The sequence below is a fragment of the Puccinia triticina genome, chromosome 17A (assembly GCF_026914185.1).
Source record: "Puccinia triticina chromosome 17A, complete sequence".
NCBI lineage: Eukaryota > Fungi > Basidiomycota > Pucciniomycetes > Pucciniales > Pucciniaceae > Puccinia > Puccinia triticina.
In genome coordinates, this window is record NC_070574.1 from 3598801 (window position 1) to 3618931 (window position 20131).

Consider the following 20131-nt stretch of genomic DNA (forward strand, 5'->3'; position numbering starts at 1 on the left):
TTTTTATGTTGGAGGAGAACAATAGGATGTTCGGCAGGTAGCTAGTGAGAGAGATACAAAAGAGAAGTGATGAGTCCCATCTAATGGGACTCTTGCAATACGAGAAGACCGAGTCTGAAGAGAAATCTAACGGACAAGCTTCTGCAAGGCAGGTCGTAGTAGGTTCTACAAGAGGGCCGCTCTCAGCCTATATATATATAGGCTGAGAGCGGTGGTTAAGAGAATGAAATATGTACAAGGCGAAGAGCAGCACCCAAACAGGAGAGGACCAAGAGCGGTCAACAGACAAGGAACAGACAAGGAACAGGTGGCAGGAGCCATTTAGCCAGAAAGGAGATCCGAGGCGGCTTCCATAGCCGGGAGATGGGAGTCTTTGCAGTCTTCAAGACTTTCATTTTGATCCTCAACTCGCCCGATGTATCCAAGTCTCCTCGCTTACAAACGGGGGTCATCTCTGATCATGAACCGCTGTCCCAACACTTTGCTCAACTGACAATGAGAACATCCAGCGGATGTTCTCATTGTCAGTTGATTATCTCCAAAAAAAATACACACATTTTTCCTTTCTTTTGAGTATGTCACTGAGATACTCGAAACACGCAGTGGCCTGTACGAGGAGATTCAAGAATTCAAGGAAGATGCCAAGAAGGTCGCAGTGAAGATTGCTGATGATAGGCTTTGTGAACAAATCAAGAAGTTTGTTGAAGCGCCTCGAGAGATCCAGGAACTTTGCGAAGAGGATGCCAGTCAGTAGCCAATCTTCCGCGCGCTGATCATCTTGCTTGTACTCACTTCTCCCATCTTCGCTGTCCTTAGAAAGTGAAAATGTCAATCTGATGGCGGTCATCTTGAGATCCCCCAAGGGCCCTAAGCTCAACAAGGCAGCCTACCAACGTATCCAACAAGCCTCTCAAGCCTATGAACAATACAAGACCTACCGTGACGGACTGGATGACCCAGCGTTGGATGAAGGTCCTGATAACGATGATGCCTGGCTGTTTGAAGATCTGAATGTCTACATGAAGCTGCTCAGAAGGTGTAGAGATAAAGAACAGCTGGTTGAGCTGATCTTTGAGGTCAGTCTCCTCTAATTTGGTCAAGCTGATCTTTGAGGTCAGTCTCCTCTAATTGGCGTCCTCGGCTGCTCCAACCTGTCAGCGGTTTTTGTGCGGTGACGAGTGAGGGTTTGGCGAGCTTGGGGGTAGAAGGAGTGGCCTCGGGATGGTCCAGCCACACCAGTGTTTGTCCGCCGGCCTACACAAATACATAGCCAAGAAAAAATCAGAACACGACAACAAGGTATCAGGCCCAATATCAGAGGGGGCGTAGGTACCTGGAGCCAAGAGACTGACCTCGGTCACCTGACACTGTCAACGTAGACTTGGACCTGTTTGAGAGCAGTGGTTTCGGAGGTGAACGAGTCTCTTTGTTTCCGGTAGCGGCAAAGAAATTTTTTAGCCATTGATTGGCTCGTTATTGGGGTGTATGGGAGAGGGATGGGATAAATCCTCAAGGTCATGGCTTCTGGCTGACGTGTTCAATGTAATCTCACCAGCTCACGGAGATCGGCTAAAGCAGAATGTGCTGAGAGAAAATTAGCGGATGGAGGGAACGGTGAGGGGGGCGGGACTCCAAACAACAAACTTACAAATAGGGGGGCATCCTACGGAACCAAGGCGTTGAGGCATGTAAAATTGTTGTTTGACCTTGCGGTGATAAATTTTTCCAGCGGAATCAAACAAGCCTTGTATTCTGTACCGCGTAAAAATACAGTTTCAAGTTCAAATATTGAAAATACATAGGTGTTATTACAAAGTTTGTAAAACATACTTTGTAATAATACGCAATACCCCTGTACACAGTATTTTTCCACCGCATGTTTCACAATGAATTATTTACATGGGCTAAGAAAAGTCCAAATCCCTTGGAAAAATATGTTTTGTCCTGTGCATGTAATAAAATTACAAAGGACCACTTTTACAAGGGTTATGCCTTGTAAAATAAGTCTTGTAAAACTCACGCACCCGATTGTATACTGCAACCTGTCTATCATCTGCTTTTTGACCCATAAAATCTACTAAGCTTCTTGAATCCAATCTGTCCCCATGCCTTTGGCACAAGATGAACAGAGCTTATCTGGGAATGGAAACCAGGGAGATACATCTTCTTCTGTGGATCCAGATGAAAGTTGGATTTTGGCGGTCGTAGATGGATTTCTTCCAAAAGCCCAATCAGTGGGAAACAGTTCTGCAATGGAAACCGGTCCTGATGGTGAGTAGAAACTTTTTGCTGCATGTATTTTCTTGCTGAGAGATGTTTTGAATCCGTAGGAGCAATTCCTTCAACACAACTGAACCAGCCATCAGCTTTGCTTGAAAAGTCTTGACTAGAACCAAAGTTTGTGGTTGAAAATGCCTGGCGCGCGAGGGAGGAGGCGGAGGTTGATGAGGACCATAATCAAGCTGAAAAACGGATAAGAGGAATTGCGGGAAAACAGGCTCTGGCCGAACATTGCGATAAGATCTCTCGGAGTATCCAAACCTTTGTCAAGTTTTTTCTTGGTCATCCAACTCAGCCTCACGATTACCCAGCTTCTCCAAATGCTGAAGAAATCAAGGCCCAATACTGGGTGGAAAGAAGAACGGCTGAAATCAAGAAGCAACTCAAGCTATTACGCCTCACGTTGAAGGCTAAGACTCCGACAGAGATAGAATACTTTGTCTCTCAGGCAGAGAAAGAAATACGGAAGAACATCAAGTCGCCACCCTTTACTCCTGCTGTCTCGAAAGGCCAACATTAGGGCCTCGCCATCAGCTCTCAAACCAAGGCCGATGTGGAGAGGACTCTTGCGTTGGCCGGTATCTCAAGACTCACTTTCAACTGGGATACCCATCTTGGTGCCGATTTGCCTTGGAACTCCACTGTGGTCGAGGTTTTGGCAACCAAATCTATTGAGTGGATCCGTTGATCAATGCCCTTAACCAATCAGCAGGCTTCACAGGCCCAAGAAATAATCCAATGATGGTTCCATACTAAGTGCCGCGAAATTGGCGAGTTGAGAAACATAAGCGGTGACGATTACAAGAAATTGAAGGATCAAAAAGCCACAAGGGCACAATACCAACGATGGAGGAAGAAAGTCCGTACATCCTTTCTACTTCTCCTTTCTATCTGTAACTCATTCTGACAAAATATGTATATATATATATTTCCGTGTGTTAAAGATAAGAGAGAACACGTGCAAAATGCTTGGTCAAGTCCTAAAAGAGAATATACTACTGGCGCACGTTATTTAAAACAAGGACTGTGGCTCCAATATTGAAAATGGCAATCAGAACACGTTACCGTTAACCGTTTCCCCGAATTGGCATAGCAGCCATCTCACCTCCGTTGTTCACTGTCTTGACAAAATGGTACAGGCACAGACAGATCACCACAAGACTATTGCCACTAATCAGAAAGTTATGGCCGCTCCAAAACTCAAATCAAGAATTTCAAAGGCGTCAAGGGGGTCCCACAAGATTTGCCGTGTGATTGCTATGCCAATGCTTGGTGGCAACTCCTGAGTCCTTTCGAGCAACAAACCATCTCAAAGGTTGAAAAAATGGGGCTGCCAGAGATTACCAAAAATCTCCAAACATACTGTTTCACCACCGCCACATCCACTGGTCCACAATCTGCTTCTCAACTCCCAACTCGTAACAACAACAAACGGAGGTTAGAAGATGAATCTGGAAGTGTTGGTCCAAGTTTAGCTCCCGGAGAAGGTTTGGCCACGGCTGGCGGAGGGAGAATGAATGTTGATTAGCTTTATTCTATCATCTCACCCATTTCCATATCAATTTGCCTGTTGAAACGCTTATCATTGAGGGATGCTCAAGCTGCTGTATTGTTTTCGAGATTACATGGTAACTAAGTATTTTGAATTAATGGGGCCAGCTGTTTGTCAGTTACACATGAAAAATATACGGCATTGATTAATGTTGAGATGTCCCTCTCATGTACGCGCGTACATAGGGGGGGGGCTCATCCTGCCAGAAGCTATCATGATTTGAGATAACCTGATATATACTCAGTCAATTCGGTACAACTGCGGGACCAAAAGTGAGTCTGATGTCCACTCTAATGTACGCGCGTACATGAGTTTGCACCAACTTCAGAAATCCTTGAAGTTCACTTGTGCATGCGACCTCACCTGATTTATGCAGATTTCTCTGCCAGTTGCCCATCATCCTGTTATTAAGACCATTGCTCCAGATCTGGGCAGTTCCATGGATAATCTGAGTAACGGTCTAATGAAGTTATTCCCACATTACAGCTGTGCTGATCACTTCATCATGCGCATGATTGTTGACTGCAAAAGGTCTCCTACCAAAACCATGAATTCACACATCACAAACTTTACACATTACAGCCTGAGGACTCTATTGGCTAAGTTAAAACTATGCTTAGTCTAGTTTTGGTTATACCAAATAGATCCGTCAGCAAATCTAATTACAAAGGTGGATTGTGGGTGGACAAAGGCTGAGTGAAAAATTTTCACACAAGGGGATCATTCTGGAATGAAATCCTCAATATATAAGTGGCTCCTCCTCCTCTGCACTTTCACCTCATTCCTCCCCCATTATTGCATCATTTCTTTTTGTGACCCCCCCACATCCTCAAAAACCATTGGTGAAATAACTACTGCTCTCAATTCATATTAACATGGCAGAGCCAGAGTCCAGTATTGCCCCTCAGCTTCCTCAGGAATCAACATCTCTGCAACCACCCCTCCCATCAGATGCTCCTACTCCACCACCAAGTAAGTTGATAGACTTATCCTCATGATCACCCGCCAGGCTGTTTCTCACTTTATCCATATCCCTCTAGGTCAGCAGGCGCTTGAAGCAAACTTTCCAGCCAAGATGTTACCAGCACCTACTTTTGAGGAGTTTTCAATTAGCAAAAGTGATCCCGGCGGCCCTCTTCCATTAAATGCTACCAAACCAATCCTCAATAATGAAATCCAGCAAATTAAAGCGGAGGAATTTGGAAAAACAATCCAAGCTGCTGAGCAAGCAGCCAAAGGGCTGAGAAATCTAAAGCTCCCCCGCAGTTGGAAACACCTAGTTGATGTCCTTGCTAATTCCATTACCAGCACAAAACACAGTGAGTTCAAGTTTTCCCAGATTGCCCTCCCCATCCGGATGTTGCCTTGTCTTTTGACTGAAGCTCTTGCAAAGCCTGGGAGGAAACAGGCAAGATTCCGGACTAGAGATGTCACTTTGCACCCGGGTACCTGCCTCAAATTTCCAGGATTCTGGACACCCGCACCCGCACCCGGCACCCGTTGACGGGTACCCGGGTGCGAAAGGCAGGTACCCGCGGGTACCTGCAGCCATCCCTCTTGATGACCGGACAGAACGGTCATTGAGAGGGCTCTGTCCCCTCGATGACCAGACAGACCGGTCACCAAGAGGGTTGCAGTCCCCTTGATAACCGGACAGACCGGTCACCGAGAGGGCTGCAGTCCCCTTGATGACCGGACAGACCGGTCATCGAGAGGGCTGCAGTCCCCTTGATGACCGGACAGACTGGTTATCAAGAGGGCTGCAGTCTTGATGACCGGACAGACAGGTCATTGAGAGGGCTGTGTCCCCTCAATGACCGGACCGACCAGTAATCAAGCTGCAGTCCCCTCGAGGACTGGACAGCCCACCAACCGCCAGACCGGTGATTGGGCTGCAGTCCCCTCTGTCCGGTCATCGAGGGCGAATTTTGGGCGGTTACCTGTGTGGGTACCCGGGTACCCGCCTTAAAAACCCAGGATTGAGGAACCCGTCGGCGGGTACCCGTCACTGAAGGCGGGTACCCGCCCACGGGTGCCGGGTACCCGCCGACAGGTACCCAGTGACATCTCTATTCCGGACAATGAAGCCATCAAAATTGAATCAATCAAACCAAGCTCCACATCACCTCAAACATCCACTGGAGCAACTTCAAGCAAGCCCCCCAAGAAACAAGCCAAAAAAGGTGCCTGTGGTCGGCCAGCCGACTTGTTGGAAAAGAATACCAAGACTCCAACAAACAGTAACCATTCCAAACCAGCAGCTCTCTCAAACAAATCAGACACATCTCAGCTTACAATCCCAAAACATGCCCCTACCAAGAATCCAAACATTAACACATCAATGCGTGCACAGGCACCTCTTGCCACCATCAGAGAAGAGATCCCTCCCGGTCAACTGTTCTATGTATCAGTCAACCGAGGGGGATCCCTCCTGTTTGACTGATATAGGGAATAGTTGACCGGGAGGGATCCCTCCCAGAAAACTGTTGTATGGAGCAGTCGACCGGGAGGGATCCCTCGTGGATGACTGTTCTATGTATCAGTCAACCAGGAGGCATGCCTCCCGGTTGACTATTGTATGAAGTTGTTGACCGGGAAGGATCCCTCCCGGTTTATGCGGGGGGTACCCGGAAATACCTGAGCGGGTATTGGCCATACCCGCTCTACCTGAGCGGGTATTGGCCATACCCGCTCTGCGGGTGCAGGTGTCTCATTTCAGGGAAAAAGGGCAGGGGGTACCCGGATACAAAACGGTACCCGGGTGCAAATCGACAATCTCTACGACTCTTGCCTTCTCAATGTTATGGTATTTGAAGTAGAGGTATATCTGACTTTTTTGTGGGTGAAGAGGGTGGTTGAGTGTAAGAGCTCAATGTGAGCTCTCCACTGTTGATGGCGGTGGCACGGAAGGGAGCGGAGCTCTAGGCTCTAGTGTTCTAGAACAAACGTCCGCAGGGGCTGAATTACTGGGCTAGCCATGGCAGAGAGAAATGTGGTCGGGGATCTCTCAGTTATTCTATCTACAAGCTATGAATCAAGGAATGAAAGGAAGAAACTTACCTAGCCATGGCAGAGAGAAATGTGGTCGGGGATCTCTGCCAAGCTAAGCGGGACGCGGGGAGAGTTCTGAGTACTAGTCACTCTTATGTGACATGGCCCGTGTGGCCTTGTGAACCCCGCAAGACGTGCGGGGCTTCACAGTCTCCCCCTCTACAAAAAGCGATGACAAGAGACAAAAGAAACAGAGCCGAGAAAAGAATTGGGGCCAATATGGAAACGCGAGAAGTAATGGAGAGGGCGAGTAAAGAGAGGAAGGAAGAATGGGGATGGTGGTGGGGCACCAGACATAGCGCCTGGGGCTTGGGTGATCGTCGAAGTTTACCATCCAATGTCTTCTTCACTGATGTAGCTCCACTCGTGGAGGACTGAACCGGGATTGGCGACGGCTTGATAGTCACTGCTGGAGGTGACCGTGGTACTGGGCTCCATGACGTCCATGTTGCCTTGTGGGCTTTGGCGCGAGCCAGCACCCTCCCCATCTGAATATTTGTCTTCAGAACTGAAAGGGCCCAACTGCGTAAGTACGCAGCAGTCAACGAGTGGTGATATCGAGGAACTCTGGATGATACGCTGTGGTAGAAGAAGGTGGCGCTCTGGTATAAAAATGACCGCGGCACTACTTCTATGCAAGATAAATCCCGGGTAGTCAAGGGAACATCTGAACTCGGTAGCGTAAAGCGCATCAGAAACTCCACAGAAGTAGATCAAGCAATCCATAACGCAATAAGAGTGAAAATAAACCATAAGAATCCGCCGCAACATGGAGTAAACCACCACAAAACACCGCAAACACCGTAGTAAAGCCATAAAAGAGAGATAGCCATAGAAACCGTACAGCAAAGTGAATCCATGATCAGAATAATAACCCATGGAAGTGTAAGATGAACCACAACATCCTAAGATGATCCAATAATAATATGATAAGATGATCAGATCATAAGATTTTACTGTGATGAGGGAAGAAGGAAAACATGACTGTATATGTAGACCCCTCTCCGCCGTAGAAAGTAGAACCCAGTAAACTCCGCGGCATGTCATACCCCTATAGAAATAGAATAACAAATAACAATAGAAACTCCTCCTCCCATCCCACGCACGCCGCCTGCCTCCGCTCCCACGTTGTCATATGCGCCTCCGCCGCTCGCCATAGACAGCCGCCGGCCCTTTGATCATCCACCATCCACGCTCCTGTCTAGCCTCCGGTGTTGAGATCCCACTTGCCGCCTCGGCCCCAGCCACGCCCACTGACGTGACCCGCTCCGGCTGCCATGGCTTCCCCCAATCACCGGCCGGACCGCCTGGACTGAGAAAGTCTGCTCTGGCCCTTGTGCTCCGCAGCACTGCGCAACCAGAAACCCCCGTTGGACAACTTGACGCCCGCGCTGTATTCACCACTACAACATTCACCGCAAAGCAACAGAGCAAATGGCTAGAAGCGCTTCCAGCGGTTGAGTTTTCCATCAACTCAGCGATCAATGTGGCAACAGGATTCAGCCCTTTTGAGATTTTGTTTGGCTTGAAACCAGCGGGATTCCCAACATCCGCGTTGACATCAGAAGACTCCGATCTTATAATTCCATCCCTAGACAAGTGGATCAAGGTCAGAGAACACACGTGGGCGGACGCACGGGACAAACTTTGGTCTAGCCGCGTCAAACAAACAACTCAACACAAAAAACATTGATCTCCAGTACCTTCCCTTGCAGTAGGTGAACCAGCTCTCCTTGATTCCGCCAACTGGAGAGAGCGCCACCAATCAGGGGTAGACAAACTGAAGGAAAAATTTGAAGGCCCACATAAATTCAAGCGAGTTTTCAACAACGGTCTCAGCGTCAAGCTGGCTCTCGGGGATGGAGACAAACAACACTTAGAATAGAATCAAATTTTCCTGTAACTTGATTTTTCCTCAACTCTTGTCAAGACCACAACTCCTTGATTACACATGCCCCAAAGGTAGAAATTTAACTGCTTGTTTCCAGTGAGGATCACTTGATGCTGTTATTTTATTTTCTCAGACATTCAAGTAATAAACAATTTAAAATCAAGTTCATATTTCCCAAATCCTGCTAAATCCTTTTGTCAGATCTTACCAAGGCCACAACTCCCAAATCAGACATTTCTCAGGGCTGAGAACATCAGGTTTATTTGATGGAGACCATCAAGTAGTAGAGGACCTACAATGAAACCTTCTACTACTAACACCAGGTTTCCCCAAATCCTGTTAAGCCACAACTCCCAAATAAAGCTTAGCCCAAGCACATGAAGTTATGTTTACAGCAGTTGAAAACTGTTAAATTAAATTGAACAAAAAGCACTCATAAAAGCTACAAATGAGATCAACAAAAGATTGAGGGGAAGGAATCTAGCACATAAGATTTTTCCTTGTACGCACAGGCTCTGAACAACGGCTGAATGGAGAGGAATCTTGTGAAGGTAGCGACAATTCTTACCAAGGAGGTAACAGCAGCCTGAGCCCATAGAAGCTTGGTCGGGGAATGCCAGTGGTGCTGGCCTAAGGTGATCCATCCTCACCCGTCCGTGAGGTAGTTTCCTTGGCTCGGAAAACTGCTAGTTGACTTGGATCAGCCTCATTAGATCCACCACCAATCCTTTTGCCCTGGTCATCAATGGCCTCGTGAAGATGAAGATAGACAAAAGCGTCAGCCAACTTGGATTGATCCCCTATCCTCCCGCCCCTGGCCATTGACAAGACAAAGACAAACAATGAGCTTTAGCTTTGATTCCACCTCTTGATTGGAATCCCGCGGAGAGCTAACCTATGTAGTCTTTGGGTGATGTTGAACGGCCGGTTGAGGCCGGAGAGGAGGGGTGATGTTGAATGACCACTTGAGGCCGGAGATGATGGGCAATGTGGGATGTGGCCGGCAGCCTAAAACGTATACATACTGTGTATCTATGTGCATGTATGCACATATCTATGTGCATGTATGCACATAGGGGGGGCGGAGTGCTTCGAGGCCCAGCGGTCCACGCAGTCATGGAAGCCGATGGAACCTTGGTTCTGAGCTCGGAGCTTGCTTAGTCATGTATATGGAGAGGGCGGGCGAGGGGCAGCAAGGGGCAGCTCTGGAGACCTCCCATAGCCTGTGTATTTCATTTAAGCAGGCTATTGGGTAGGTTGTTTCCAATCTCCAGGGGTGGTGGCTTGATCTGCGGGGTGAGGGTCAGTGAACCGTGGAAACCACAGAGAGACCAATTAATTGGAATGTGTGGTTTCCACGAGCCCACAAAAGTGCACTCAAGGACTCTACCAAGATTCCATGTGCTAGCGTGGAATCCACCCAAGATTTCCCATCGGAAGTGTTAGAGGCCAGGGTAGCCAAGGTGGTAAACTTAGTCCATAAGCAAGTTTATTCATCCAAAGCATGTATCCAAAACGTTGTATATACATGCTGCGGCTACGCCTGTACTTAGTCTAGCTCAACCCGTGCGGTAACGGATTCCCTCTTTCCTCACCAAGAGTGGATCCAATACCGTACGAGGCTGACCCTACCGTGACGCATCTCTTGTTGTCAGGTATGTGCAATCCAATCAACCAAGAGTGGATCCAATACCGTACAAGGCTGACCCTACCGTGACACATCTCTTGTTGTCAGATTTGCATTCACTCTTTTTGAGTGTCTTATAGGTTAAAAGCCGGTTCTGCTAATCGGAGGTATTTGCGTCCATTTTTTTGGGAGACCATCATTTTATGGTTGGTTGAGGAGGAAAGCAAAAGCTTCAAGAAATCAAAGATAGAGCGTACAAAGAAACAGAAGAAAAACAAAAAAAAAGAAAGAGAAAAAGAAGAAGAAGAAAGAAAAGAAGCGATCCAAAAAATTGAAGAACGTCAAAGAAAATCCTACCAGAGTTTTGAAACACCACATCAATCCACCTCCCTCAATACACAAATGGCGAACACACCATCTGCGGAAGATTTCTTCCATATAAAATCGGAAATCGATCGTCTGGAGCGCATTATTGCCGCCAACCCAGCACCACATCAACTCCCTCCTGCCCAAGCCGACAGTGGAAACACGATAATCATCAGTTTCCACAAGAAACCGCTAGAGTTGCATCACATGCACAACCCAAAGAAGACCAGGCTCGAGAAAGGCAAGGCTAACTTCAAGGCATGGGACCGAGAAATCAACCGCACGCTGAAATATGTATTCAAAAGTGCCGAAAATTTCACGCTACTTGAAGTCAACTTCAAGCGATCTGCCAAAGATCAAGCGGCAATTGCTTGTCTGTTACAATCAACAATCAAGACCTCTCTCTTGGACATTGTCGATGGAACCAACTCCGACGATCCGTGGAAGATCTTCACACTCCTTAAAGAACAGTGTGATTGATCAGATAGACAACACAAACTGGCTATAATCAAACAGTTTGCCGAGCTGATTAGCAATTGATTGCCCAGCTCCGACCTCACACTCGCAAAATGGAGCAAAGTGTGGGCTGAGATCACTCAACTCAAGCTAACACTTGAAGAAGTCGGTGGTCTATTACTCCAGTATAGTTTTGCGGCACCTAGCGGCGTCGACACGAAGACGTTTGAGTTCAAAGTGAGCCAGAAACTTGAAGGCTCCAACAAAACGACAGTTAGCGACGTTATCATCGTTATCCAAGCAGCGTCCGGGAAATATCAAGGGAAAGCTGTGGTAACCGCTGAAGATTCTTACGTCCTGATGGATGTCAATGCGATTCAAGCGCTAAGATCGACGGCAAACCGGTACGCACCTCCACACCGCCGTCAACACACGCCAAACGGACCTCCCCAGCAAGCTTCCCCTATGCCGGTACAATCACCCCCGCAAAAGACCTCCCTCTCTATAGAAAAGGCAGCAGTGTACCACGGGTACCCGCTAAACAGTTACCTCACGTCGACTTGGGGACCCCAGTGTCACTAATGCAAGCAGAACGGACACTGGCACAATAACTGCAAGATCTTCTGGGATGATGTTAATGCTGGACTTATCGGCCCGACCAATGTAGGTCAATCACCGTCGAACCAGGCCCCACCGGATCAACCGATAAACCAAAATAACCGCCTCCGACAGCTTGATGTGCCAGAAGTCAGTGACGGGAAGATCTTACTCGACTCCGGGGCTACTACTCATGTGAGTGGCTCGCTCAATCTCTACACATCGACAGAAGAACTGGAAACACCAAAGAAGATCCTCCTTGCAGTAGCTGATTGTTCCGTTGATGTCAGGCTCAAGGGAATGATCACAATCCCGACGAAGCAGGGGAATGTGACAGTTGAAGATGTGTTTTATTGCCCAGGTGTTGATGGAATAATCCTTTCGGTCGGTTGGTTGACTAGTGTAGGATGGAGGCTTAGATTTCAAGGACGAGAAGCAACGTTAACTAGTCCCACCCTTATAGTTTTTAACACATTGTACCGAAATTACTGCTGGTATCTAAGTAATCTACATGACTTGTTAAACTTGAATAAGATAACGCAAAAGCCTTTGTTTGACCCTTTTCTGTGGCACCGGCGCCTTGGACACGTTTCCAAAGAAGTTGTGCGAAAATACCTGAAACAACATTATCCCAATGAGAGTGAAGGAAAGTCTTGGGATTCTTTCTTCTGCACCCAATGCGCGAAATCAAAAAGCGTGGATAAGAAGTCACCTGGAGGGAACTCTCTCATACCTCGAGACAAACCACTCAAAATGCTCGTCTTGGATGTTGCTGGCCCGTTTTCTTATGATATGTCTGGCAAAAGATACGTCATTACGCTCAGAGATCACGCAACTACCTACATCTGGTGCAATGTAATGACGGAACGAAGCGAGGTCCCTGGAAAAATCATGTCGTGGTTGAACCACATGAAAACTACGCTGGGCAGATATCCGAAGGCCATACGCTGCGACAACGCGCCTGAATACACTGCTTCCCTGAAGAAACTCCTGGTGCCGATTGGAGTCACGCTGGCCCCGGTACCACCCTACAGTCCTGAACAAAACGGCGAGGCAGAGAGGGTCAACCAAACTCTAGGCGACATGGCCAGGACAATGCTCCACAAGTCGAAGATGCCCCAACCCTACTGGAGTTATGCCTACCGCATGGCCGCTCATATCCACAACCGAATCCCCAACAAGAAAATAGATACTTGTCCTCTGAACAAGCTATATGATATCAACACCGATCCAAACGTCCTATACCCGTTTGGGGCCAAAGCAATAGTCCATGTGCCCAAGGAAAAACGGGATAAGCTGTCCAAAAGAGCAATCTCAGGAAAACTCATTGGGTATCCGGCAGCCGGAGCAGGCTGGCTAATACACTCCAACCAAAACGGCAGAATCCTCCACTCAACATCAGTGATATTTCCGGAATTCCAAAACCTACCGGTGAAGAAGAAGGAACCAAAGAAGTCCGACATCGATTTCATCATAAATCAAATTGCACTGAAGCTTGGGGAAGAGACCACTGATCAAATTGCAAAGGCAGAAGAGAAAGCAATAGCAAACCTTCCAGTCAACAAGGACCGACGGATCCCGATGAACATCAAGTCAGCCCTCAAGTCTGCCAAAGAAGTAGTGTGGCGAGCAGCGGCGAATTACGAGATCGATAAATTTGTTGAGCTAGGAGTAGGTGTATGGACACCAGTGGATCCTTTTCCCGGGGCCAAAGCGCTGGGATGCCGCTGGGTCTTTGCGATAAAGGATGGAATTGTGCCAGGGGACCCAGAAATCTTCCGCGCCAGGTATGTCGCGAAAGGGTTCAATCAAGTAATGGGACAAGATTGCAACGAGACGTACGCACCAACCGCCTCCCTATTCACGCTTCGACTATTGATATCACTAGCCATCAAGTTTCATTACCCGATTGCAACCTTCAATGTAAGTTCGGCATACCTCTACAGTCCAATAGAAGAGGAGGTCTATGTTCAACCTCCAACGGAAATCAGACCGGAATTGAAAGGGAAAATTATGAAGCTGAATAAGACAATGTACGGCACAAAACAAGCCGCATGTTGATGGTGGAAGTTTTTCAAGTCAAAAATGGAAGATATTGGTTTTACTGCGTCGGAACTAGAACAGTCACTATACATCTACAGGCGGGGAACGGGTTTCATCATCATATGGTTACACGTGGACGATGGATTTGCGGTAGCGTTGGATGAAGGTCTAATGGGCGAGCTGAGGACGGCAATGGAAAAGGACATGAAGATCAAATGGTCAGATAAAGTGGCAAAGCTGGTGGGGATAAACATAAAGCTGAAAGCGGACGTGGTAGAACTCAACCAGGAAAAGCTAGCGAATCAAATAGTGACCGACTACGCAAGACCATTTTTCACGCAACGAAGTACTCTCCCAGACAAGGCGTTAGAAATCCATTCTGGTGAGCCGGTTGACCAAACTAAATACCGGTCCATCATTGGTTCATTAATGTACTTAGCATCGGGCACAAGACCAGATATCTCGTACGGAGTAAATCTGCTAGCGAGGTACAGTGAAAATCCATCTCAGCAACACTGGGAAGCGCTAGATTTTCTTATTGGGTATTTAAAAAGTACTAAATCGATGAAGTTGACGTTGAAAGGGCGTGGAAAATTGCTGGACTTGTGGTTGGATGCGAATTGGGGCGGCGAGCACAAACGGTCTACTTCTGGTTTTGTCATCAAGCACCTGGGGGACTCCATTGCGTGGGGAGCGAAGCGGCAAACGGTGGTAGCACTATCGACTTGTGCGGCGGAGTATGTGGCCCTATCGGACGGATCTCAGCAATTGGCCGGAATCTCAATACTTCTTGATGAAATAGACCACCAGCTGCCTATGGAAATTTTCTGTGACAATGAAGCAGCCATCCTAATTGCGGGCGACAACGTGTCAAAGAAGAAAACAAAGTACCTGACGCGGGCATTTTATTTCATTAATGACTTCATCAGAGAAAACAAAGTCAAGATCTCATGGACAAGCACCAATCTTCAACAGGCGGACATCTTCACAAAGCAACTAGGACCCAACAAAATGGACGCGGCAATGGCATCACTTGGTCTGAAGGCGTGAAGTTTACCAACTTGGGGGGGGGGGGGTGTTAGAGGCCGGGGTAGCCAAGGTGGTAAACTTAGTCCATAAGCAAGTTTATTCATCCAAAGCATGTATCCAAAACGTTGTATATACATGCTGCGGCTATGCCTGTACTTAGTCTAGCTCAACCTGTGCGGTACCAGATTCCCTCTTTCCTCACCAAGAGTGGATCCGATACCGTACGAGGCTGACCCTACCGTGACGCATCTCTTGTCGTCAGGTATGTGCAATCCAATCAACCGAGAGTGGATCCAATACCGTACGAGGCTGACCCTACCGTGACGCATCTCTTGTCGTCAGATTTGCATTCACTCTTTTTGAGTTTCTTATAGGAAGGACGAGGAATTAAAACCTTTGTCCATGTCCGACGGGGTGCCCCCAATTTTGGGTTCACCAATTCAGTGCGACCCGTCGGATCCACACTGCCGCACGGTAAAGAAGTACATATTGTGATTTGAATAATGCTTGGACCAAAGGAAAAATTTTGCGGCATAAAGTTATGCGCTTGAGCTGCTGTGCAGAAGTTTGTGCCGAAGATATTGCCACACAGCCTCAGGGCCTCAGGATTGTGACGTCATCGATCCAGCGATGGCGATATCCTGAGGCTGTGGTTGAGACTGGTTGAGAGGCCGATCCATCCCACCCATCCCATCATCCGCCCGGCCGTTCATCAAGATCCCATCCCGGTTCCACCAACAATTCCGACAGTGCCTCCACCAAGCCATCACCAGTTCCAATCCAATGGTTTTTTGTCCTTGGACCTTACACCCCCTCCACCAAAATTGCCGTGGTCCGGATGGCCCATCAAGGTTGGGGTTCGCCAGAAATCCGTAACTTAATCGGCGCATCGATATCCCGCCAGTCCTTTAATCGGTGGCTCACGCTTTTTGCGAGACCCGATGTGTTGTGAAGGACCCAGACACTTACGAGGCCCAGGGCCGACCGGCCACGCTGACAAGAGAGGAGTGCGTGTTCATAATCAAACTAGTCCAATCGGAACCCGGTCTGTTCTTGGAAGAGATCAGAGAACATTTGTACGATTCAACCGGGACCCTGCTCAATATTGAGGAAGTCCACAGAAATCTTGTCCAGCGTTTGTCAATCACGCTGAAGAGACCCAAGACCAGAAATATTCGAAGATCAATCCTTGCCAAGTTCTCCTTTATCAAATATAAGGAGTATTTCCGAGCAGAATTCCTGGTCTTTCCTTTGATCTCTCCTGTTTCACTAGGGTTTGCTAATTTCCTAACGTGAGCAGATGAAACCTCTTTTTGCAACCGGGATCTCCTCCGACAGCATGCTCGTTCGCCACAAGGGACCCCGGCCACTCAGTTTGTAATCAATCAGAACCCCGTTCGACTGAGCTTGCTTGCGCCCGGCTATCTCGATGGATCAACTTGCGGCCCTTCCAACGTTGAACCACCGCCGACACATTTGATGGGCGCAAGTTCAAACACTTTGTGCAATAGGATTTGTGAATTGATCTTGTCTAGTCCTCTTCCCAAGCCAATTTTACCTCAGATTACACCACGGGTGCACTAAAAGTTTTCTGATGGGGTCCGAAAATAATCTGCTGGTTTTTGGAAATATTTATGGAGAATGTTGGGATAATATTTTCCCAGCCCCTTTGTAAATATTTCCTCCCCTTTTTTTTTTGAAATGAAATATTTCCGGGGATATCTATGGGAAAGAAAATATTTCCTTGAACTTTTTCAAAAAGTCTCAGGAAATATTCTCATTCCTCTCAAAGTTCAAGGAAATATTTCCTCTCACCATCAAAAGTTCACAGAGATATTTACAGTGATTTTTACTGTTTGGCCGGCTCGGGCACGGACGGCAACACACGGCTTTGGCACCGGTGCGTCACGGACCCAGTTGAGACAACGGGAAATCACCCCCATCGTTGGATGGGTTGGGTCAAATGTTTGGTGGCAGAGGTCACTTATTTAAGTTGTTGAGGCTGCTGGCAGGGTTCCGTCTGGCCAAAAAAATAAGTTGACACTGGCTGGCCAAAAAAAGCACGTTGACAGCGGGTTGCGCAGCAACCCGCCGAACTCCGACCAACCGGAGATTCCAAATTTTTTGCACAAGTCATCTCTTGTCTCCACGTCAACCATCTTGCCTGCAAACACCCCCCCCCCCCCCCCCCCCAAACACACACACACACACCGCACCTCTGATTCCAATCTAACAGGCTTGATTTTTGCCTCCATCTTGCATACGTCCAATAAATTTTTGATCAAAGCAATGGCTCGAGGAGAAAATGTCCAAAGGGCTCCCCAGCCGAAGTGAGTCATGTCATCGTTTTCTTATCATTTCTGGTGTGCGTGAGGCTACCCAGGTGCCAATGCTCATATGTTTTGTTCTCCACATATTTGGCTTTCAACAGAATGGGACGATCTCAACGAGGGCGCATTCATGAGGGCCATGGAGTCCTTGATGAAAGAATTGAACGCCGGGGCAGGCACAGATCCAAGGAATTGGAAGGCGATATACTTCATCTCATTCCATCTCATTCAATTCTGAATCAAAGATGCTCATGCATTTATTTCTTTCTCCTTAGCTTTCTAAATACAAAGTCACCCCTGCCACTGTCGGCGGAGCCGAGACTGTCAAGCAAGGGACTTATGAGCGTGATCCCGCGACCGGAAAATTCAGAGATGAAGATATAGCTCGGATCCTCAGGGACGCGACATACGATGTCGCTGGAGCTTTTGGGGCCCAACACTCGCCCGCTGTGCTCCGATGGATCGATTGCCAAGGAATGCGGACGGCCAGGTGTGTTGATTCGCTGCCATGTTTGTAACTTGAGCCATTGCTGATTGCTCATGTTTTATTAGAGACGTATGGCGAGCTTGCACGTTGAATGAGTTTAGGGAGTACCTGGGCTTAAAAGCGTTCGAGAGCTTTGAGGAGTGGAACTCAGACGAAACGATTGTCAGTCCTCGATCTTGGTGATCAACGCATTTGACTGAATGCTAACACAGTTTTTCTTTGAATGACTCATATGCCACAGGCAAACACCATGGAAGATCTGGTTGGTCGCCAACGCTGATACTAGTATCAATAGCGGTCTAGATTGATATATATATATATACCAATCTCCTCTTTTATTCTAGTATACATCTTTTCTGTCGTTCTTACTATCTTTTTGCTTGCAATGAAAATAATCCTCCTGTTGGGATGATGCCGGATTGATGTGTGTAGTATTTTTGAAAATATTATTGAAAATATTTCACTCGAGAAAAATGAGGCACCAAAATATTGTGAGCAATATTTTTGGTTCTCATGAATATTTTGTCCAACAAAATGTGGATATTGGAATATTTTGCATGATAAAAATGGTTTATTAGACTATTTTGTAGGATAAAACTTGATTAACATAATATTTTCCTGGATATGTGGTGGGATTCGAGATATTTTCCCAAAAATTTTGGTTTTCTCATCATCAATATCTTCAAAAAAATTGTAAAAACCACTCTGAGTGGTTTCTGAGATATTTTCAAAATATTTGGGGGGAGATATCCCGGAAAATATTTCCTAAATTTATGCAAAATATTTCAGAAACCACTCAGAGTGGTTTCTGAGATATTCTCAAAATATCACAAACGCGGATGCTGTGACTCGTTCCTGGCGACGTCCGTTCTGAATGAACTGGAAAATATTTCCAAGCCGGATTCAATCCGGCTTCGGAATATCTTTTTGCACCCGTGGTGTAGGTAAGCTTGAATCCTTCCTACCCACAAGAAACTTGTATTTTACTACAACTGCCTTGGTTGAATATGTATTCTGCAATAATACAAGCAGCATTTGTACCACCTCAAAGGGCCAAGCAGCCCACCTTTCTTGAACTCAGCCAAGTTGAAGAACCTGATCATTTCCTTTACACATTGGATTCCATTCCTCTACCAACTGAGCAAACAAACATCTTACTTTCAGTGGCATGTATTTAAGTGATCTTTTGAAGGTTGGCTAAACCAGAAGGATACATTTTGAAGCTGGCAATCTTATATTGTTTGGTTTGATACAAAAATTTGTTTGCTGGGTTTAAAAAAGGGAAGGAACTCGGGTATTTTGTATTTGTATCATTTTACATGGCGGGAAGGCCGAGGGACATGGCATAGAGAGAGGAAAGAAGGAAGAGCAACCAATGGTGGCCGTGGCTCTTCTTCTTCATGGCATCCTCGAGTAAGCTGCCCATGATAGCGCCACCAATAGTACCGCTTCTTTCCGAGCAGTCCTCCAGCAGCTCCTCCGGCCAACGCGCCCATCACTCTGCGGTCGCACATTTGGCCCGATGCTCCTTGTCCAGGCTTCTTGCGTGGCCTAGCACGGACAGCGGGGTTGTTGTCGGCTTTGTGGAGGGGTCCGTCCGAGTCCCACGGCGCGCGGCCGACCCTTTGCGAAGGCGGCGGGCAACGGGCGTTCTTCCGTTTGTTGGGCTTCTGGGGCGTCTTCGGCTTGTCTCTGCCTGTCGGCCGGGCACCAGGTGCGGGCTTGAAATGAGGCTTGGTGGGGCTTCTGGTTGTGGCTTCGAAGCCGTCGTCCGAGGATGATGATGAGGAGGAGGAGGAGAAAGAGGAGTGGGAGGGGGAGAGGAGGGCGTCAGGGGCGAGGCGTCCGCGGCGAGCTTGACGAGCGTCCACAGTGCGCACCTGCGCTTCTTGATCGCCAGACAGCCGTCACAGAGCTCGATGAGCTGGTTGCAGTAGTCCTGGATGTCACCGAGGAACCGGCCGAGCTGGGCGGCGCAGGCCTCGAGACAGCCAAGCTGGTCGGCTGGGCTGAGGGTCTCCTCGGCCCCAAGGCTACAGGCCGGGTCGTAGCCGAGCTGCGCTCATGATGCAGACTGCCGGCGGGCTGGGGCGAGCGTTGGCGATCGCGGGGAGCGTGATCGGGGAGGGTGTGACGAACAGGCCTTGATGGTCTCCAGGTTCTGAGCGAGGACCTGGTAATGCAGCTAGCCATTGTCCTCTTTATGCGGAGGCGCTTGCGACGGGTGTTGTTGTACTGATTCTGGGGCTACGAGCAATTGTAGTGAGCAATGGCTGGAGGTTGGTAGGACTAGTTGGATTGGCCACTAAGGAAGCGAACGTTTCGAATAATCATCAGCATCATTTCTTGTCGGATTTGATCATCGACCAGCCTTTGTTAGATGTTTTCAATTTCGGGTAAAAGATCTTGAAACTTGTACTGT

General features: G+C 47.7%; 2 protein-coding genes across 2 annotated transcripts; one reads left to right on the plus strand and one right to left on the minus strand.

The window, feature by feature from the left end:
* Positions 1 to 512: 512 nt before the first annotated feature.
* On the plus strand, positions 513 to 17989 carry PtA15_17A334 (uncharacterized protein; the record flags this gene model as incomplete). Its single annotated transcript, XM_053164440.1, has 8 exons — positions 513 to 523; positions 604 to 746; positions 817 to 939; positions 17129 to 17222; positions 17324 to 17366; positions 17498 to 17712; positions 17775 to 17871; positions 17951 to 17989. The coding sequence occupies 8 exons, from the start codon at positions 513 to 515 to the stop codon at positions 17987 to 17989; spliced, it is 765 nt and encodes a 254-aa protein (XP_053028407.1).
* A 1030-nt stretch (positions 17990 to 19019) lies between these two features.
* Positions 19020 to 19902, minus strand: PtA15_17A335 (uncharacterized protein; the record flags this gene model as incomplete). The annotated part of the gene is made up of 2 exons (XM_053164441.1): positions 19020 to 19465; positions 19590 to 19902. 2 exons carry the CDS (start codon positions 19900 to 19902, stop codon positions 19020 to 19022), a joined length of 759 nt encoding a protein of 252 aa, XP_053028408.1.
* Positions 19903 to 20131: the final 229 nt, after the last annotated feature.